Below are 23,267 nucleotides of genomic sequence, written 5' to 3'. Positions count from 1 at the left end.
TTTTATAGTACAGAAGTAAGCTTTCAATTTCAAGGTAGCTTGTTTAGACTAGGAAACTGATATGAAACTGATCAGCCTAAAAGGAATTTATATGTATAAATATAATTTCCCTGTATATTATACACTGATGTATGATTAAAATCTTTTACAAAGTAAAATACTTCAAAGAAATTAAAAGCTCATCAGTTTTTAGATTGCCCCTTTTCATTTATAAGTGGCATAAAAATATCACTACTACTTTTTACATGAATTTAAGATGGAAATATTTTCAAGAGAATGAGACACCACAATGAAGGCTTCATGAATAATTTATTCCATTTGAAGTTTTTTTTGTTTTTGTTTTTTTTTTAAAAAGTATAAACCTTTTCATTTCCTCAATCACAATTTGTACAACTCAGTGTTATGGCATTCGGCAGCAATAGTGTTTGTTCCTTATTCTTTTTTTATCACGTTAAAAAAAAAAAAAAGCAATTGGACCATATTAAATGTCACTGCTAAACAACTTTAAAACGCCCCTTCGTAAAGTGACCAAGCTATTTTGAGAGAGTTGATACTGACATGTCCAGTAATGACATTACAATTTATAGTTTAAACTCAGTAACTTTAAGGTCCACAAATCCAGTTTACTCTGAAAACTAAAGCTATTTTAAAACTTCATGAATACATCAACCTGAGGAGTATTTTAGGTCCCAAATCCAGTTTTAAATTAATACTCCACAAAAAAGAAAACATATATATATAAATTTAAACCACAGTTCTGGGCCCATTAAAACATCAAGAAAAACTGAATGGTTAAGATTTTCTAGCAGACTTTTTTGAGGGGTGCAGGGAAGCAAAAGAATTTTATGTCAAAAACATTTTTCCTTAATTTAGACAAACTAAAGTCTTAAGAGGAAACCCAGACCAAAACATCACTCATGCAACGTTAAATGTATTAATAGACTGATATGTGATGCCACAGTGGATGAGCAGCAAATTATATGATGCAACAGCATTTAAAAACTTCGTTTTAATGTCTTCAATTTGAACATTTTAAATAACGCAACATAGTATTTTGATATTACAGTATTAACATAGTGCTTGATTAAAGATCTGCAAATCTTTGTAGTAACACATTAAGTTAAAAAATTACCTCAGAAGGTAAATATGAAGACGAAAGGAGAATATTTTAATACAGTAATCTGTGCCATACTGACAATTGAGTACGAATACAGCTGAGGATAGTTGACTAAGTAGTAAGAGCTTAATTTTTAGTGGTTTAAGAAAAGTTAGAAAGATTTAAAAATTACAGCTACTTTTAAAATTTAAGGATTACATATAAGTACACTTGGTGGCCTTCTGGCCAAACAATAAGGTGTACAGAAATTTATTCATACAGTGTTAATTCACAGTCCTGATAACTGAATGGCTTGCATAAGAAAGGTATGGCTAGATGTTTCTCACTGGCTGGAAGCAGACATTATATAACTAATCCTTTAAAATGCCAAAATACTCAACTCCCACCCTGCTTTGTAATGGATAACTGCACAAAAAACAGACATTAGCATTGTAACAAAGAAGTCATGGTGTTGGTGATCAACTGGTATAAAGTATATTACTTTGCTTACCTATTTAAACAAAACTTGTCTGTAACTACATTAGTAAGTCAGATCCATCATCCTGAACGAAGGGCTTAATTTTTTTTTTTTTCTGAAACAAGTTTCCTGACCTTTTCGAATGGCTATTTAATAACTTTCCATTTGAGTGTAAATTTATATATGAAGGGAAGAAAAAAATCTTATCAGTAAATCTTATATATTTGGGAACTATTCCTCGATTCCCAGATAAAAAGGAATCATGTAACGGGTTCCTTTCTTATGGCTCCATATAAAAGAAACTGTCAGGGAATAATTTTTTAAAAATATGTTTTCAAACTGAGGTGTGGTTACTATAGATTAGTGATTTTAAACAACTGAGAGTATATTTTTTAAAGAGTCACTACTGAGATAATAAAATATATAAAAAAGAATACCATTTTAATACAAATTTCAAATAAGCATCTTTCCCCTCAAATCTCAGACAAGTATTTTTTTAAGTACAGAACAAAACATGCCAACATAATCTGTAGTGTGTTAGCATAATTTAAGAACAAATGCACAGATGTGACCTTTAAATTTTCACTTCAAAATAGGCTGACCACTGGGATTGCATTATAATTTTGAACAAATGATTGAAAACCTTTGTTACCAATTGTGTTTTCTCTATAGGAAAAACAAGACTTGCTAATGTTTTAATATACACAATTTGAAGAAGTTATATTTTTCATAAGAAAGTGATATTTAAGCTAAGCATATAGTATTTACAAAACAAGTTTCAGTTTAAAAAAAAAATAACAAAACATACCAAATTACAGTTTTGTAAATACAATCCATTTTGTCCTTGTAGAGAATTAGTGAACATACAAATTCAGAATTTAGCTAGACTGCTTCCAAGAAAGACAGGTAGACTTGGCGACTGTGAATTCAAGTCAGCTACACAGGTAGGAGGCTAACTTGGACTCTCTTGTGAGCAGCACTGTAGAAAGGGGGGATAAAGGCTGCATAAAAGCAGTTATCTTGGCATGTGCAAACAAGAAAAGGGAAAGCTGTATTGAAGGAAGGGGTGAATTAAAGTCCCTAAAATTCAAGTCCCTTCTTTAGGGAGGTGAGAACCTCCTTGGCATATGCCCTGCCTTTTCTGAGCTGTGTTATAGAAAAGTACAGACTCTGGTGTTTGGGACTGCCATCTCCAAACCAAGAAAATTAAATAAATAAAAAAGGCAAAAGGAAACAGGCTAAATTTAGAAAATGGTTCTTTAACTAGTGGAATAGTCTGAATACCAGAATTCACTGAGATCTATTTACACCACAGTTTGATTGCACACACACACCCATACATATGCATACTCTCACACACATTCCCAATCTTTAATTAAAAAAAAAAGTCAAACAATCAAGAGTGACTGCTCTTAAAATAATTTGTAAAATGCCTAGAGCTGGGCTAAATTTCAACCTATAGCAGATCCTGAAGATAATTTTCATAATTAATAATACTCCCATGCCTAGATGTGCCACTGTTAAACAAAAAATTTTAAGCATGTAACATTAAACACCAAAATTAGTTTAAGCATTCAGTAGCAAATGTTTTTCTTGTAAAACTAAGTTTCTTTCACTGGAAATGGCCTGAAATATTAGTCATAGCCCTAAACCATAGTACAAAATATAACTGAAGAATTCTCATTTTTATTCTAAGTTAAACCACCTAACAATATCACTTGTATATTGCCATCATGTTATTCTGTAAAGGTGTGATCGATATAAAATGTTGTAAGACCCGGTACCTTTTCAATTTATAAACACAGTGAACTTCATTACTGTACATGTACTCTGCAACTACAGCTTAGCTGTAAATCCTCCACACACAATGGTATGGGCATTATTTCCCCTCTATCCCCATTAAACTGTACATCAAGACAATACAAATTTACTGTCCCACCCACCCCCTTACAAAAAAATAATACTCTAAAAGCGACCCTACTGCAACTTTTTAATTAAGACGATTACATGTATTTTAGACCAATTGCTTTAAAGCAAGAAGGCAGTATAAACCTTCTAGGAAAATTTTTATAAAAGAGGTTAAGAAATATAAGACAATTTATACATTTAAAAACTTACAATAAATAAGAGATGCAGGCATTTTTGAATACTAGATACTATAATCCAATACAAGAACATCTTGATGTTCTGAAGCCATATGTTGAAATTCATTGTTCCTCATGTTTCCTTCTCCATGCTTTTAATATTCATTTAACATGACTGGGTACTATGGCTCATTACTTTTCACAAATACTGTGACTGGAAAAAAAAAGGTTAATTTTGCTACGAAAATGTTATAATACGTTGTGTATGATCAGTCATCATCCTAAAGAGTTCAGTATAGTCAATGAAAAATAACAGGGTTATCGCCCCCTCCCCGTAAGTCAAAACAATATTTGTTGAAGTAATAAGAATTAGACCCCATCACAAATGACTTTCACTGAGAAGATAACTGTAACTTAATCTTGCAGCGAAATCTTTTTCCTTGTTCTTTTCTTGCACAGTTCCATCAAATGAAGATCACAGCATATTCATGATAAAGTTATATAACTGATTCAGCACCACAAAATGAATTGGGAGACATGAGCGTCTGTCCTGGATTGCAGGGTCACAGGTTAGCCAGGAGAGTGCATTGTACTGTTCCAAAACAAACCTGAAAAGCAAGTAAACTAAGTAAGTCATGTATGTACCTGCATTGTAAATTTTTGAAGCAAATTAGAAGATGGCATATAAGATTAAAAGTCACACAAACAAAAAGTTAAAGTATGAAATGAAATAGAGGGTCTTATGGAGGTTAAAGAAAACTGATTTTCATTAAAATTGTTCTCAGAGGTAGATAACATGTATTAGAAAGGAAAGCACTCATTCTGAATGATAAATAATTCAACTAGGGATCCAAAGGTAACACAACTGTAAACTACTGCCCCAAATGAGAAAAATATGAAAGGATCAACATGATATTCTTTCCAAGCTTAATGGTAAAAAGAATCGTACCTGAGGACATCTGAAGTCTGATTTGAGTCCAGTGGGTGGGAGTGTTTACTGTGAAGCAGCTCGTCAGATTGCACTGAAGGCACGTGGAGGTGCAAAGAGGCCTAAAAAGTAACAGGTAATCGGTCAGCCAAATGGAAAAAATCTGTTGGTTTTACCTTATTTTCCCAAGGTCTCTTCCTTGATGAAATATATTTTAGACTTATGTAATGAATGGGAGCCACTATCAACATGGCTATTCTTCTTGTTTAATTCATTATACAATTTTTAAGCGCATAACAGAATTTTTTCACTTTCATTGCTTTTGAGGCCACATAATAATCCTATAAAAACGATTTCTAATTATTTTCTATGTGTACCTGCCTAGATGTGTAAACATTTAAGAAAGCACAAAACTGATAAACCTGAGTACAGTCTCTATGTAACACAGACTATGTAAATTAACCTAGGTCTAGCGCTGAAAAAAGTACTGTGTTAAGTAGCTTCAGTGTGTGTGTGACTCCTTGCGACCCTGCAGACCATAGCCCGCCAGGCTCCTCCGTCCACAGCAAATTTTCCAGGCAAGAATACTGGAGTGGATTGCCATGGCCTCCTTCAGGGGATCTTCCCAATTCAAGGAACGAACCCACATCTCTTATGTCTCCTGCACTGGCAGGTGGGTTCTTTACAACTAGAGCCACCTGGGAAGCCTGAAAAAAGTACCAGGAGTAAGCATATGCAAATGTTTTACCTATAAAGCTATAAATCTTAAGCAGAGCTACTTTCAGTGGCTGGATGAAGCACAAGCAGGAAATCAAGATTGCCAGGAGAAATATCAATAACCTCAGATATGCAGATGACACCACCCTTATGGGAGAAAGCGAAAAGGAACTGAAGAACCTCTTGATTAAAAAGAGAAGAGTCAAAAAGTTGGCTTAAAACTCAACACTCAGAAAATGAAGTTCATGGCATCCCGTCCCATCACCTCATGGCAAACAGACAGGAAAACAATGGAAACAATGACAGACTTTACTTTCTTGGGCTCCAAAATCACTGTAGATGGTGACTGCAACCATGAAATTAAGACACTTGGTCCTTGGAAGAAAAGTTATGACCAACCTAGACAGCATATTAAAAAGCAGAGACATTACTTTGCTAACAAAGGTCCATCTAATCAAAGCTATGGTTTTTCTAGTAGTCATGTATGGATGTGAGAGTTGGACCATAAAGAAAGCTGAGCGCTGAATAATTGATGCTTTTGAACTGTGGTGTTGGGGAAGACTCTGGAGAGTCCCTTGGACTGCAAGGAGATCAAGCCAGTCCATCCTAAAGGAAATCAGTCCTGAATATTCATTGGAAGGACTGATGCTGAAGCAGAAGCTCCAGTACTTTGGCCAACTGATGTGAAGAACTGACTCACTGGAAAAGACTTTGAGGCTGGGAAAGATTAAAGGCATAGGAGAAGATGACGACAGAGGATGAGATGGTTGGATGGCATCTCTCAACTCGATGGACGTGAGTTTGAGCAAGCTCCGGGAGTTGGTAATGGACAGGAGGCCTGGGCGTGCTGCAGTCCACGGGGTGGCAAAGAGTCGGACAAGATTGAGCGACTGAGCTGACTGACTGACTGAGCACCTTAGGTAATACAGTGCACAGAAGCATTCTTTTGCCCATTCAATTTCATAGTGGAGGCTTAGTAACAACTCATACACTCACTTAGGTATGGCAATGAAGAGTAAAAGAAAGGAATATGGTATTCTTCTGTGTACGCCTATAAAAGGTACTATTTCATATTGAGATGCGCTCTCCTCTACAATTGCAATCATATGTATAAAATCTTGTGTTGTGTATTTAGAAATATAACCAAAAATATGTTTCAACTGCCCACGGGCCCTTGATTTACAAGTTATAAGCAAAAGTCTCTCATATGGCAGATTACAACAAATAAATGAATGTAATTAGTAGTAGTGCTCTAATTTCAATGATAAAAACTTTTTTTAATCATCTAGGTAATAACCTTTTTTTCCCAAGACAAGAGAAACATACCAAATGATTTTATTGCCTATGGTATAGAAATAAAATGGAATGTATGAAAAAAAAGGGTGAACAAAATTATGGTAAGTTATGCCTTACCTGGTAATTCAGACCAGAAGTCCTAATCTTGTTACACTGTATCTGAGGGTGAATGCCCACTTTACACTATCCTCTCTGCAAATAAATATTGAGTAGAAAAGAATCTGGATAGTCCCTTGGACTTCTTATAAAGTGGTGTTTCTTAAAAACATGTTCTGTGAAACACTATTATTTGCTGCTGTTTTTCAGAGCTTTTAATGTGTATGGTAATAACAAAAGAGAGAGCAGAAAGCACATGGAGCACTTCCTACAGGAGCAAAGAACCCTTTGTTTTGTAGAAACTCCAAGGATTACTACAGAAGTGCAGAAATCCCCCTGGGAATACGTTCTTGTAGTGAGACACAAGACTACTACACATACACTGGAAGGGGCAGAAAAGTCTTATGCTAAAACTATTACCTTGGCCAACACTCTCTAAATATATTATCTCACTAACAGTCAATTCAGATCAACAGCTCTTGTATTCTTCATGAATGTGCTACAGAAATTCACTGTTTAATCAAAATGTCACTAACTCAATGATACGTAAGCCAAGGGAATCAGATTTAATAGTAACAGGCTTAAAAGACAGCAACAAGCTTATTGGTTCAAGTACCCACTAAATATAATCCTAAAAAATAAAAGTATATACTATTCAACTTTTACCCTACAAATAAAAATCAGTTGGCAAGTAGTTAAGTTAGCATAATTTATGGAATAAACCAGTCAACTTCTGATGGGTTTATATAAGAATAAGTGAAATCAGATCTACATTTGTTATTTTGGAAAAGTAGTAGTAGCAGCAGGAACAAACTCTAGAGAGAGCTTTCACATTTCATTTTACCATTTTATGATTTATCTCCACACCTTGTTATATCACTTGATAATTAATTTGTTTTGATAAAATAAGTCACTATGGGTCTAAGAACACCATTACTTGAAAACCACTGAATAGTTTTAACACAGGAATTTACACAAAGCTAGTAAGCTTTTTTAAGGAGGTAGGGAAGTGCACCTAAATAGTAAACATTTTTACAAAGATTGACTCCTTTAGTTCTCAAAATAATGATGCATAATAGGAGTATACTATGATATAATTCAAAGAATAACATTACATAATCATTAGAAGATCCAGATTTTAATCAAGTCTACTACTAATTTATGACTGTGGACAAACAATTTTTTCTGAACTTTTAATATGCTCACTAAGAAAATGAAAAGGTTAGATTAAAGGTATTTTAATATAAGGTTTCTTCTAGCTCTAAACTCTAAATGTGCAGCTACAAATAATTAAGAGCAAGGGTCTCAGACAGTCCATTTAAAGTTATTTAAAAGTTTAAACTTAATATAAATTTAAGAATTAGAGTTGTTTCATAATTATTCTCTTTGTTATTTTATCTAGAGAGTTATATATGACAATGCATTTAAGACCTCAGACAAAAGCTAAACTTCTTAGGACTTAAGTGGTCAATCAGCATCACTCAGGAACTGGCAGAAAAAAAAATAAGAGCAATACCTTAAGAAAAAGGGGACACTGATATTGTGCTTGAGGACATGCTGACCAGAACCAGTCAGGTAAGGGACCCGCTTTGGCAGTTGATACAAAGTAACCAAGGGCCAATGGTTGCTGAAGAATATTAGTTACTTCATCATGAGATTCTGTTGAAAGTAGTCGATCAGTACCTTGACCCTTAAAAAGACAAAATTAAAAATGTGTTAATTCATTTACTACAATAGCTATAAATACAGAATGGTTTTTTATTATCAGTCTCATTATCTAATTACTTTAATTTAAAAAATACTGAAGGATATTTTAAAAAGTCAATTTGCTATGTATCATAATTAGTAATAGCATTAAATAGATGAATTTTAAGAGTTTTAAGAAAATATACTATTCTAACAAGTTTGTATTATTATGTGAAGCCCATGTTCAGCGTGTGAGTGTGTGTATAAATCTTTGTAGCTGACTCAAAAGTACAAAACATTCAATGAACTTTCTAACTTATTTCCTAATACCCTCTCAACTAATTCATGATCGTATCCCGACCCAAAAGGTGGACTGAATTTATCTTTGCTCATGTAGCACTATCTATAAAATGCAATTAAGAGATTTGGAAGGCATTATAGCAATGCTCATATCCTTTAGACTAGTTAACACATTCTTTGCTATTTATTTTAAGGAAATAGATAAAAAGAAAACTGATATATCAACAGGAAACATTCACTGCAATTATTACCTACAACAGAAAAAAAAAATAAAAGATTTAAGTGTCTAATATTTGCAGAATGATGTAACAAACTAGATAGTATTGCTGACTCAATGGACATAAATTTGAACAAACTCAGGAGATAGTGAAGGACACAGGAGCCTGGCATGCTGCACTCCATGGGGTTGCAAAGAATTGGACATGACTTAGGAACTGAACAGCAATGAAAACAAATTATGGTAAAGGAACAGTGTAATTAAAAAGCTGCTAAGGGAATTCCCTGATGGTCCAGTGGCTAGGACTCAATGCTTTCTCTGCTAAGGATGCAGTTTCAGTCCTGATCTGGGAACTAAGATCCCACAAAATTGGTTCTATTAAAGTGGTATGATTATTGGTGCCTTTCCTTATTTGTTTCTTTTTTCCCATCATTTCATTTCTTTCCAGTTAAAAAAGAAAAACGAAAGGATGCAAAGTAAGGTCAAACGAAGATCCTTCTTTAAACATTATGTAAACATATGCATATTACAATAATCAAATAACCACTATATATAATTTCATTCAAATAATGATGTTACTCAAATGAAGCTCAAATAGTTTTGAGTTCAAACAGAAGGACAAGACAGAATGTTTCTGTAAGTGGTAAAAATAAAAAGGGTGGTGTTTTTTCTATTTTTATGGGAAAATCACTATTTCCCTTATGTTCCTTGTCCACAGCTCTGAGATGAATGGCAGCTCTTAGAGCCATATCCTGTTTCTCAGATAGTCTAATCCTATTTCTACATAGAAGCTATGGTGAAGTGGCAGGAAAACTAAAAGAAGGATTAATGCCAAATAGTCTAGAAAATACAAAGTCAGAGAAAGCAGAACCTTAGAGACCCTCTTAATAATGTACAACTCTCTGTGGTAGAAGTACATGAATGGACTGTTTTAATTTTCTTGCTAATTTTCAAGGGAAAAAAGTGTTCTCTCTCATTGATATAATCCATTACTAAGTTAATGAATGATATTTAGATAAACGGGACTTTTATAACAGGGTTACCTTGCCAGCATCACCGCCATGGGGGTAATGAGATCCTGGAGAATGAACAGGAGAACCCGTTGGAGATGCAGGAAGGATATTAATGATATCAGGGTCAAGATCATCTCCTGTGTCTAATAAATCAAAGATACCCATTCCATCTGCTCCATCTATGAAGAAGGAAGAAAAAATTAAATACTCCCTTTTTCATATCCCACAGTCATTTACAAGAAAGGGTTAAAACAATGGATCTTAACCAAAATGAGTTAATTTAATCAACATTTATTGAATGTCTACCATGTGCCAAATATTGTGATAAGAGCCAAATAATCAACTATGCATAAATAAACATGAGACTGCTTTGAATAATGGTCCCTCCCCAAAATGCCCACATCCTAATTCCAGAAACCTATGAATATGTTACGATGAAGAACTTTGCAGATGTGATCAAACTAAAGGTCTTAAGATGGGGAGATTTTTCTGGATTATCCAAGTGGGTCCAATGTAACCAAACAGGTCCTAATAAGAGGGTTAAAGTATGCTTAGTCACTAAAGATGTGACTGTATTAACTTGCTGGCAGTGAAGATGAAAAAAGGGACCATGAGCAAGAGATGTACATGGTCTCTGCTGCTGCTGCTGCTGCAACTAAGTCTCTTCAGTTGTGTCCGACTCTGTGCGACCCCATAGATGGCAGCCCACCAGGCTCCGCCATCCCTGGGATTCTCCAGGCAAGAACATTGGAGTGGGTTGCCATTTCCTTCTCCAATGCATGAAAGTAAAAAGTGAAAGTGAAGTCACTGAGTTGTGCCCAACTCTCAGTGACCCCATGGACTGCAGCCCACCAGGCTCCTCCATCCATGGGATTTTCTAGGCAAGAGTACTGGAGTGGGGTGCCATTGCTCTCGTACATGGTCTCTAGAAGTTGTCAAAGACAAGGAAACAGATTCTCCCTTAGAGCCTCTAGAAAGAACCAACCCTGTAGATACCCTGACTTTATATTTATAGCCCAGTAAGAATAATTTTGGACTTCTGACTTCCTGAACTGTAGGAAAAGAAATGTGTGTTGTTTTAGGCCAATAAGAATGTGGTAACTTGTTACAAATAGCAACAGGAAACTAACACAAATGCTGGGAATGAAAATGTATTTAAAATGAGACTAGTCAGAACAAATTCCTTAATTCTTTATTATTAAAATATTCAAGTTACTGTATACACATTAAAAGAGGAGAATAATTATTACCCATACTTTTGACTTTAGAGATGTGCCATTTTCTAAGGTAACTCAGAGCAACAATGGAATATCACTTATTTTCTCTTGTACTAAAATGCAATCTATACAAGTACATCTAGAAAAGTTATTAATTACTATATTATTTTGGTAAATCAAAACAGAAAAGAATATAAAATGACCTGCAAAGTTTACATACAGGTAACTCAACAGTATGTACATAAACTGTACAAATATTTTACAACCAATGTTGCCTTTTAATGAAGGTAAACATCAGGGACTTCCCTGGTGGTCCAGTGACTAAGACTGAACTCCCAATGCAGGGAGTCTGAGACTGATTCCTAGGAAACTAGATCCCACATGCCACAACTAAGAGTCTGTATGCCATAAGCAAGACTGAGTATAGCCAAATTAATTAATCAACTCAAAAAATAAGTAAACATTTATGGGATAATTCACAGCATTAGTTCTGATATCAATAAAGCAGAAGAATGGTATTAGTCTCCTGTAGCAGTTTAACAAATTTCCACAAACTTGTTTAAACAATGAACATTATTTTCTTCCAGTTCTGGAGGTCAGAAGTCTAAAATCAGTTTTACTGGGTTGAAATCAAAATGCTAGTCATTAGGCCAGAAATCTAGGTACAGGCAGGGGTATGCTTTCCCTCAAGGTGCCAGGGGAAAAATCTGTTTCCTTCTTTTCCAACATCTATTCCTATTTTCCTTGGTTCAGGCTCTTTCCTCCATCTTCAAAGTCAGCAGCAGTCATTTCTCTCTGACTCTGCTTTCCTCTGTTCCCACTACACAGTCCTCTCCTCTTTTGTGTACAGTCAAATTTCTCTTTGTCTCCCTCTTCTATGGATCTATAAGACTGCGTTTTGGGCCCACCTGCATAAGCCAGAGTAATCTCTCCATCTTAGACCTTTACTCAGATCTGCAAATGCATGCACATAACACATAACATTAACAGTCACAGGCTTCAGGAACATACACAGGACACAGATGTTTTGGGAGGCATTATCCAGTCTATAATCAGTCAGAATCACCCAGATTTATTTTATATTTGCAAACCTCTAGAGAACAATTTGACTTCCCTGGTGGCTCTGATGGTAAAGCGTCTGCCTACAATGCAGGAGACCCAGGTTCAATTCCTGGGTCGGGAAGATCCCCTGGAAAAGGAAATGACAACCCATTCCAGTACTCTTGCCTGGAGAATCCCATGGATGGAGGAGCCTGGTGGAATATAGTCCATGGGGTCGCAAAGAGTCGGACACGACTGAGCGACTTCACTTTCACTTTTCAGAGAACAATTCACTTACCATTGTTGGGATTGAAAGCTAAGTCTAAATTTTCAGTGGTGTAAGTAGCTGAAGCTACTTGCACAGAAGCAGAAGTTGGAAACACAAGTATATGAGTACATGATGTATCCTGTGGGGTATTAAGCTGAGATGTCTGCATGTTTAGAGTGGAGCTTCTTCCGAATACAGAACCAGTTGACACAGAATCTGAAAAGAAAATGAAAGGTATTTTTTTCTTTTAATGAATGAAGAATTAATTTTATATAATACTTAGAAACTTAAGCACATAAAGAATTAAATCTGACATAAACTAAAGATAGCTAACCTGGCATAATAACAAAAGAGCCTTGGGGTTCCATTGCTACCAAGCAAGCACTGAGAATGCTAGGAGAGTCTGCAGCAGATATACCACACATTCTACACATGTCTTTCAGCCTTTTACTTAGAGACTGCAGGTTTCGACGACTCAGCAAACAGCTCCAATCTGTGGGTATCAACAGTAAATATTAATAATAATAACAATATCCAAAGTAAAAGCACTCTGTTACCAACCTAGAGAACAAAAGTTAAAACATAATGGTTTTGAAATTAATGTATTTCACAAGAGTCAAGTCAAAAATCTATTACTGGTATGTCTCAGCATCTTTTACCCCCCTAACTTCAATACATGCTGATAACAGTACCTACTGAACATAGGATGAGTTGACTAATAAGCAGAAAGTGGATAAAACTGGAAGATGACAAGAATAGCAAATTTACCTTTTAATTCTCCATGACCAATCCTTCCTAAACGGCCAATTACAACTCTCCATGGCAATGAACTCATCTGTACAAGTCCTAAGCACCACTCCCAAAGTTTCTGTAGACCAAATCTTCTAGCAGATCCTTTTTTCCGACGAGCTCTGTTGTATGGAATAGAGACAGTTGTAAATATTTCTAAAATTCCTATGATGACATTTCAAAAGAGCTCAAATTTGTGCAAAATTGGTTCCTTCATTTTAATGCTTGACATTTTTCCACAACTCCTAAATAAGAATACATATAAAATTACAGGTTTGGTATGCTAGTTTACATTTTGTTTAATACATGCTAAAACATATACTTAAAATTAAAAAGCATTCACAAATTATCAAAATTCATCAGAAACAGTGCTCTACACCAGAGACTGGCAAGCTTTTTCTTTAAAGGGCCAATACTTTAAGCTCTGCAGGCCATCAAAACTCTTCTGCAACAACTCAACTCTGCTGCTGCAGCATGAAACAGACAACAGTTACACAAATAAGTGTGGCCAGATACGGCTCCAAAACCGGAGTTTGCCAACCTCTGCTTCATACGTTAAATTGAAAGATATGGAACAAATCCCCCCATACTTCTCACAACAAACAATGCTGTTTTCATGTCCTTTATTAGGCAAGTACATAAGCACTCTCTGGAGAGAAACAGTGGCTATCATTGTTGAGTACTTACTATGTACCAAGTAGCATGCCCAATTAACTTATATGTAACACCTCATTTCATCCTAAGAACCCTTATAAGGCAGATAAAATTATCCTCCTGATTTTACAGAAAAGTAAGCTATAGCTCAGTTGGGTAAAGTAATCTTCTCAAGATCACACAGCCAATAAGCCAGGATGGGGATCTGAATCCAGATCTCTATGACTCTAGCACTAGACTTCTTAACCATCATCTCACTTTTACTTTCAGTAAAATGGCAATATACTATCTCTATATTGGGAAGGTAGTATTATTCTTTCTCTATTCTCATTCTCATCCTTCACAGATCAATGTTTCTATATCCGTTTCTTCAGTGCCACTATACCCAAATAATCAATATTTTTTTTTGCATATAACCAATTTCTGACCTTAAAACCACAGCATGTTTATAAAACGAAGAAGAAAATAAAGGAGAGAACCAAAAGTGAAAGATTGAAAGTTATTTCATGGACTTTTCACGTTCTCTTAAGCAATGTTCACTAGCTTTGAAATATGGTATCAGTGTGTCTATTAAGTGATAACTCAATACAAGGTTCATCTGTTGTAAACTATTAGTCACAGTCTTCATGAATAACTAGTCATGATACCTAACTACTATCATCAAGAATTCTAAAGAGGGCCACCATTTTCAGAAGACACTCCAATATTTAAATAGTAAAATTTTTAATTGGTGTTTAGTCACTAAGTCATATCTGACTCTTTTGTGACCCTCTGGACTGTAGCCTGCCAGGTTCCTCCATTCCAGGGATTTCCCAGGCAATAATACTGATGTTGGTTGCCATTTCATTTCCCAGGGATCTTCCTCACCCAGGGATCAAACCTACATCTCCTGCATTGACAGGTGGCTTCTTTACCACTGAGCCACCAGAGTAGCCCAAAATTTTCAGTGAATAAAGTTAATTCAGTTTATTAGGGACTGTATCTTAGATGGTACATGAGAAAAATAGATGTTCTAGGATGCTTTACTGGATTTTAAATTGCAAATGACCTTCTAGTCCCATGTTTCAAAATTTGTTAGGCTAAAATCATTAACTCAAGGTTTATTATATACAATTTAAGGGCTTTAATCTCTTCTGTCTATTTAATAGATTAATCAAAATTATGAATTCTCTTACATAGTACAATATAAATATTCATTATAAAAGAAATGAAAAGTACCCATAATCCCAAGACTTAATATAATGACACATTTAAGAAAATAAAAATACCTGTTTGGGACATCAATGTTAATGATACAAGTTTCTAAAAGTTCTCCATATAGATCTGTGCAAGATGCAAGAATCCATCTTTGATCATGTGATAAACAGTAGCCCACGAAAAGAACATTATATTTCTGTCCAGCTTCCCCAAAGGTTTCTCCTAGCTCTGTTTGTTTATCCTTCACTGGAGCCAGGATAAAAGGAGGTGTGTAAAGTCGAATACACTCTGGTCTCTGTAGAATAAAACGTTAAGTTACTATGGCACCATACAAGTGCAGAAAAACTTTTTATTGAAAATAAAAACCCATTACAAGATAACTGGAAAATAAGAACTAAAAAGAAACCTGCACTTAGTTTTGCATAAAATTATACAAAGTAGTCATTTAATAACTTTGGTTATGGAAAACATACTTACATCAGGACTTTTAAGAGCTGTTTCCATGGCTAAACCTGGACCAAAACCAGTCAATGTTTTCACATTGGTTGATGTTGGAAGTGGTCTCCGACACTGGGTAAAGGCCGAAAAAGCCAGAGATTTTAAATGCTGGGTATAGATTTGTCTATCTTCATGCTTCACAGGTTGCAACAGGTACTGACAGGGAACAATCTAAGAATTAAAGGCAAATAGTACAAATGTTAAACTCTTAACAAGAGATAAAAAAAGAATAGTAGGTTTAAAACTCTAAAAAAGTTTTTAGAAAATTTAAACAGAACCTAAGTAAAATAATAAAGAATTATACTTTCTTATCTGGTATATAGATTTTAATACTCAATTATACTGATGAGTTATGTGAAAATCTTTAAACATTTCTACATAGCAGCCATACTGATTAATACTGCCACTGACTGCCATAGTCCTATTGTAGTATATAAAGAATTAATTCAAATTCTCTGCATACAACTTAATGTGGTTAGTTTTTCTCTACTTTTACTTTATAATCAGTCTTATTTAGAACTCTAGCTTATATCAGTCCATTCTTGATTTTCTTATTTAATCCAATGAATTTAAAAATTATATTACATAAAAGTAACACAGGAGAAACATTTACCCTACTTAATGCAATCTTTTTATTCTCCATTATTACTGTGGTATGACTGCAAGTTTATCTTTTATAAACTCTCTAAGATTTCTAATATCATTTAAAATGAAGTCAATAAAATAGAATCTGGCTTTTAGAAAATCAATCTAGATATAGAATAGTAGCTGTGAAATGTCTATCAGGACCAAATTGTTTTAAATAAACTTGTAACATTTATCATTCTTACCTGTACAGAAACAGTATTCTTAATATGAGGAGGAAGAGTCTGGACCATTTCCAGAAAACATCGAAGTAACCCCAAAGTCCATACATTAGAAGAATTAGTGCTCTCATCTTTATTTTCATATGTAAAAGGGTCAATTATATAAACAACAATTGCAGGTGGATAAGTGATTGCATGTGAATCACCATCTGTGGGGACGCCCACTTTGTCCCGATCCATTGTGCTAAAATTTGAAGTAGAAATAAGACAGTCAGGGAAAAATCTGTACTCTACCTTCTTAAAATAGCATCAAAGGAGTTTCTTATCCTCTCCCCACTTTGGGGGTGGGGTGCTATCGAGAGCCTCTCTAAAAATGAGGGACACCATTCCAAAGAGAATCATAAATGTTCACAATTTCATGGTATACAAAGACCCTTGACATTAAGAGGTTTGCAATTAAAACAAACAGAATTCTTAAAACCACAGAGTATAAGAAATGTCAGACAGCATAGTGCTTATGTGTTAAAACTGAGATACAAGTTAAATGAGCTGCCCAAGATCACAAGGCTATCTAGAGGCAGAGCTAGACTAAAAAGAAACCAGTTTCCCAGACTTAGTCAGTGGTCTACTACATTTTTAGAAAACACACATTCATTTCATACTTCATAACTTCACTGGTGATTAAGCTTCATTCTTTGATGGCGGTATGAGTTTTTAAAACTCCAAATCTATAGATATTAAAGATAGAAGGATCTAGCTGGGTAATTAAGAGTTTGTTTTTAATCACATTTATAACTTTGGGGAAAACTGCACCTGAGAGCTGAAAAACATAACCAGGCTCAGGCTAACCTAACCTATAAATCAAAAGGGAATACCTTCTTCATAAAAGGAACAGAGCTGTCATCATCGTTGTTGTTATAAATAAGTAATGAGATTGGAAGCATTTTCTGAGGCACACAATGTACATTATATCCTTCTGCTCCCACTTTCCAGATAAGAAAACACTGGCTCAAAAAGGTTAGGTAACTTTCCTAAAGTGATACAGCCAGTAAGTGACAGAGCAAGATTCAAACCCTGGTACAACTCTTATGCCTCTGAACAGGGTCATTCAATAGAGACTTATAGATTACTGGAGTGATTTGCACAGGCGACTCAACTTGACAATTATGTCACAGAATAGACTCAAACATCACAGGACAACTGGACTAGATGGTTTTCAGGGTCTTCATTTCCACTCTGAGATTCTATGATAAAAGACTTTACAAAGAGTCTTCATCATAATTTTATAGGTAAAATATTCAACATTAAAAACTAAAATTTCAAGGGTAAGATCAAAGGCTTTTCTATATTCTTATTCAGACAGAAGCGGCATATATTTATATTTCTGCAAAATTAGTATATTTAAAGATACCTTTCAGACACATCAGGATGTGGCTGAGTGGGAACTGAAGACGACTCTCCAGAAATGCCAGCAGTTTGTAGAGCTGATGGAGGTTGCCCTCCTAGCTGGCTATTCGGAACTGTACTTGCTTGTGTAGACATGGATCCCGTAGCGCTACTGTTCATAGTGCCAAAAGGTGGAAATGAAGGTAGTTTATTTGATGACATTCCACTATTCAAGTTGGAGGACAACGAAGATGAAGTTGAAGTTGTAGTCAAGGTTGAGTTAGCTGTGGCAACTGAAGAAGACATGGCAACACCTGAAGTCATTGTCATAGTGCTGCTCACTGTAGAGGCCAGGGTGGCAGATGGGGTACCAGCATTTCCAGTACTTGTCATCTGAGGTGGTGTAATCAAAGACTGACTTGTAGGGGCAACTAAATTTGGCTGGGAAAGTAAAGAGCTGTCTAATGGCTGGGACGCAAGATAAGGACCTAAAGAAAATAAAAACAAGCAGGATAGTTAATTCTTTATTTCACTAATTGGTTCTTTAGTTACTATGTGAATAATAATTAGTGGATACTTTTTCAGTAATTACCCTCTCCCTAAGTTGCCTGGTAACAGTGTAGCACACACTAGCTTACTATTTCCCCTAGAAAGTGAAAAAAATGAATTCTGAGTGGAATTGGAAACCACTTTCAATTGAAAAACCAACAGATACAAAATTAAAAAAAATGATTTCCATGAAATATCCAGCAAGTTTTCATTAAACCATTCAAAGAGTTCCCTGGTCACAAGTTGAAAACTGACTATACTGGGGACTAATTCAATATAAAACAGAGGGGTTCAAATTATGGAGTTCAAATGATAGGAATGTCTAATGAGGTTCAGCATTTTGGTTCTGTGTCTCTTTGGATTAAGTCTAAAGTAAATCCACTGATATTCAGTTAAGGGTTTTAAAAACAAGTCTTAATAATTGTCATTTTCTTAATTCTAACAAAGAACTCTCTCTTGATATTATAGAGGGAACTACAAGTTGTTTTTATCTCTAAACCATTAACAAATCAAGAATCTCAATGTTAATAAACTTAAACAAAAAACACATATCTTCCTACTTGATAGGAGCCCTATTGTAGTGATCAAAGTTTTTTCTGTAAAGGATCAGATAGTAAATATTTTTGGCTTTGCAAGTTACACAGTCTCTGTCACAACTACTTAGCTCTGATTTTAATAGCACAAAAGGAGGCCCAGGCAACCTGTAAATAAATGAATGGCTGTGTTTCATTAAAATATTATTTATAAAAAGTTGGTGGACTGGGTCATACTTTGCTAAAATTGGCCTTATACAATAAATATAATTTCAATACCTAGGTCGTATCTGCAGACTTGTGCATAAAGCTTGAGTTTAGAAAATGCTTCACTGTTACCATCAGCTGCCTGAGAAAACCATTCTGCTACCAACTTTTCTGATAATTTCTTTGATGCAGTAGATCCAACTCTCATGATTCCATCCGTCAATAATCGAGAAATAGGTCTATGTTGACCCAATCGACAACACTATAAATATACATACAGAAATCAGAATTAGTGAATTTGCTACAGTTGTTTTTAGTACATGTCATAAAATAAAGCATTGAAGCTATTTAAAGAATAAGCTTTATAATTTATAATTAACATTTGGAATAAAACTATCAAGTGTGAAACAGTGCCATAGGTCTTCATGCTTTTTACATTAGAAATCCATTAAATTTCTATCAAAGTTATCTCCAATGAAATAAAACACCTAGATAATAATAATAGCACTAAAACCACGTACTTTGAATAACAAAAACTTGCAGAATACAGAAGTAACTGAGTATAGATCTGCAGCCATTTTAAGTCATATAACTATTTCAAACCATGTATATAAATACAAATATTCAGCTCTGCCTCCAATTCTGCTGGCCACTATGGTTTGTTATACGAAGTCTAATTTCAAATAGGTTTGCAACACTGGGTTACAAAAACTTATGACAAAGAATTTCTTTACTGTAAGAATTTCAAAGGCTTTAATAATCTAACGTATATAATGAATCTCTAAAAGGTAAATAAATACACAATGTCTCCCCAAAACTATCTAACTATGGAATTTTTTTCTCAGAAGATTTTGTAGGACTAGTGTTCTAAGTAACACTCTTTGGAAATATTTTCTTTTATAAAACACACTACAGATATCTTGCAATTATTAAGCAGAATATTAATGAGGAACTAAACTGGCACAAAATAATGATTCAGACTGTAGAAGAAATTTTAAAGACTAGACTTCCAAGTATTTGCAGGAAAAGGAAAATACCATCGGTCCTTCATATCCTTAGGTTTTGCAACCATAGATTCAACCAACCAACCATGAATCAAAAATATAAAAAAAAAAAAAAGTTTCAAAAAGCAAAACTTGAATTTCCCACATCTGCAACTACTTACATAGTATTTGATATTGGAAGTACTCTAGAGATGGTTTAAAGTATAAGTGAGGATATGTGTAGATTATATGCAAATACTACGACATTTTATATAAGAGATTGGGCATCCATAGATTTGGATATCTGCAAGGGGTCCTAAAATCAATACCCTCAGGATACTCAGGAATGACTATAAAATGAAGACTTTATGTTCCAGAGTACTTAAAACTTATAATCATTGCACTCAATGATTGATACAACCTAAGAATTATAACTTAAAAGACCAGCCAAAAATTTCAGAAATAAAATTTATCATAGCTATATACTTACTATGAGCAAAATGACTACAGTCACTACCTGAGGTCCTGCAGAATTAAGAATTTTTTTTAAGACTAGAATTTTTAAAAATGTAATTTTTTTCCTAGCCATTTAACAACATTACCCTTTCTTTCAGAAAAAGATTATCTTAAATGGGCTGTATACGCATACAATGTTTTCCCTCAGTATGGCAACTTCCACCGTGAGTCATGGCATACACATCTAACAAGGGATCCGGGTCAAAGCGGTAAAGAATGTAACTGGCTGGTACAAGAACTAAACATCTAGCCTGACATCATTATTATTCTTTACCAATCAACTGAAATGTTCAGTATATTTTATATATAAACATACAAATCATAAGGTGTTTTAAAACGATCTTTTAAAGTACCTACCTCATATATTGCAGTAAGATCTCTAAAAAAGCTTTTAGCTCCATTTAACAAGGCTTCATTTTCTGGACAGAGTACAACATAGGCTATATCTCTTTGAGATCCATAGGGTTCCAGCATAAGTCTCTCCCAGTAAGGGAGAGCAAATGGAGAAAGCACCAGAAAATCAAAATCATAACCCAACAAAAACGTGGGAATTGGCAGTGGTTCTGGAGATTCATCAGTTCCTAAATAAGAAAAGACATATTTTAAGAAAAGATCTAAAAGAGGAACATTTAAATGTCAAGAGTTAGTGAAGTTATTATTAGTAGTAAAAATATTTAAAGACAAAAATGCCTAAAAGTCAGTGACTGAGACTTTTACAGTTAGGAATTTACTAAAAATCTGTATGAAACATGTGACTTATACCTTCACTTAAATGAAAAAAATTAATTTGGGTGAAAAACTTATCAGTACAAAAGAAAATATGGGAGGGAGAGTTTTTAAAAATATTAGTTTCAGGTGTACAACACAGTGATTTGACATATTTATACATTATAAAATAATCACCAAAATCAGATCTGTTACTATTATTCACCACACAAAGTTGTTATAATTTTACGAACTGCATTGCCCATGTGTACATTACGTCCCCATGATTTATTTATAGTTGGAAGTTTGTACCTGTTAATCCCTTTCACCTATATCATCATCATTTTACTTTGAATAAATTTAGACTAGAAAAAATCTTCGCAGGCGTAATGTAAAATCTGTACATATACAAATTGATTGACCTGGACTTCTCTGGTGGTCCAGCAGTTAAGAATCCACCTCCCAGTGCAGGGGACATGGGTTTAATCCCTGGTCTGAGAAGATTCCACATGCCATGGGGCAACAAGCCCATGTGTTACAACTACTGAAGCCCACGTACCTAGAGCCCATGCTCTGTACCAAGAGAAACCATAGCAATGAGAAGCCGGCACACCACAACTAGGGAGTAGCCCCACTCACTGCAACTAGATTAAAGTCCACAAGCAGCAATGAAGAAACAGCAAGGCCAAAATTAATATTAAAAATAAAATTTAAAACTAAAAAAAAAAAAATTATTAACCTGACAATATAAATTTTAAATTGCGGCATGAAAAAATACTACTAACAAAGGCAAACAATTAAAAACAAATCAGAAGAAAAGATTTGCAACACATACAACAAAAGGTTAATTCCCTTACCATAGAAAGGGAACCTATAAATCCATAAGAAAATGATCAACATCATAACAGAAAAATGGGCAAAGGATATGGACAAAGTTCACAAAACCCAGAAATACCTCTTATACATAAAAAGATGCTTGATCTCATTAAGAGCAAAGAATTTAAAATAATTAATAGCAAGTGCTACATGCCAGGTAATGTTCAAAGATCTTTACATACATTAAGTCATTTAACCCCATGAAAACCATGAGGCAGACACTAATATTAACTTGATTTTAGAGGTGAGAAAGCAGGAATAGAGGAGTTAATAACTTGTCCAGTGTCACACAAGAAGTGGCACAAATGGGATTAGGATTCAGGAAATCTACCCTTACAGTCTGTATTATTCTACCATTCAAACTATAAAGAAACACACCATTTTCTCCCATCTACTCAGCACCTCACTGGCAAAGGTTTGGGGAAACAGGCATTTTATTGATGGGAGTTTAAACTGCTATGGTAGGGAGCAATTTGGCAATACTTTTTTAAAAAAAATTACACATGTGCTTTAAGCCAGGGATTGTGTACATTATAGAAAAACAGCTGTAATGATAATGATGCAAACAATACACATCCATAAACAGTAGACTGGTAAAAATTACACCATGTGTAAAGAATAATGGAATATATGCAGCCATCTGACTGTTAAAAAGAATGTAAAAATATGATAACAACAAATGCTGGAGAGGGTGTGGAAAAAAGGGAACCCTGCTATACTGTATGTGGGAATGCAAATTGGTATAACCATCATGGAGAACAATATGGAAGTTCCTTAAAAAACTTAGAAATACCACATGATCCAGCAATCCCACTCCTGGGCATGTATCTGGAGAAAATCATAATCCCGAAGGATACATGCACCCCAATGTTCATTGCAGCACTATTTACAACAGCCGAGGCATGGAAGTAATCTAAAGGTCCACTGAAAAAGAAATGGATAAAGAAGACATGGTACAAATGTTGTTTAGCTGCTAAGTTGTGTCTGACTCTTTGCATCCCTAGGGACTGTAGCCCACCAGGCTCTTCTGTCCATGAGATTCTCAGGCAAAAATACTGGCATTAAGAAGAAGAAGAAAAAAAAAAAGAATATTGGAGTGGATTGTCATTTTCTTCTCCAGAGGATCTTCCT

The 23,267-nt window shown here is 34.7% G+C and overlaps 1 protein-coding gene across 2 annotated transcripts in view; it reads right to left on the bottom strand.

The window, feature by feature from the left end:
• Window positions 1–290: 290 nt before the first annotated feature.
• Window positions 291–23,267, bottom strand: part of MED13 (mediator complex subunit 13) — a 97,519-nt gene continuing 74,542 nt past the window's right edge. For both annotated transcript variants that reach the window (XM_069542613.1, XM_069542614.1), the window contains 13 exons: window positions 20,913–21,136; window positions 19,129–19,318; window positions 17,793–18,255; window positions 16,406–16,625; window positions 15,555–15,746; window positions 15,149–15,372; window positions 13,206–13,348; window positions 12,772–12,930; window positions 12,468–12,653; window positions 9,942–10,090; window positions 8,212–8,385; window positions 4,608–4,708; window positions 291–4,266 (listed from right to left, as the gene is read on the bottom strand). In XM_069542613.1, the coding sequence (XP_069398714.1) occupies window positions 4,134–4,266; window positions 4,608–4,708; window positions 8,212–8,385; window positions 9,942–10,090; window positions 12,468–12,653; window positions 12,772–12,930; window positions 13,206–13,348; window positions 15,149–15,372; window positions 15,555–15,746; window positions 16,406–16,625; window positions 17,793–18,255; window positions 19,129–19,318; window positions 20,913–21,136 (2,558 nt within the window). In that variant the 3' untranslated portion in view covers window positions 291–4,133. The remainder of the gene's footprint in view (window positions 4,267–4,607; window positions 4,709–8,211; window positions 8,386–9,941; window positions 10,091–12,467; window positions 12,654–12,771; window positions 12,931–13,205; window positions 13,349–15,148; window positions 15,373–15,554; window positions 15,747–16,405; window positions 16,626–17,792; window positions 18,256–19,128; window positions 19,319–20,912; window positions 21,137–23,267) is intronic.

Source organism: Ovis canadensis, chromosome 11 (assembly GCF_042477335.2).
Source record: "Ovis canadensis isolate MfBH-ARS-UI-01 breed Bighorn chromosome 11, ARS-UI_OviCan_v2, whole genome shotgun sequence".
NCBI classification, from domain to species: Eukaryota; Metazoa; Chordata; class Mammalia; order Artiodactyla; family Bovidae; genus Ovis; species Ovis canadensis.
This window is presented reverse-complemented; position numbering and strand designations above follow the sequence as displayed.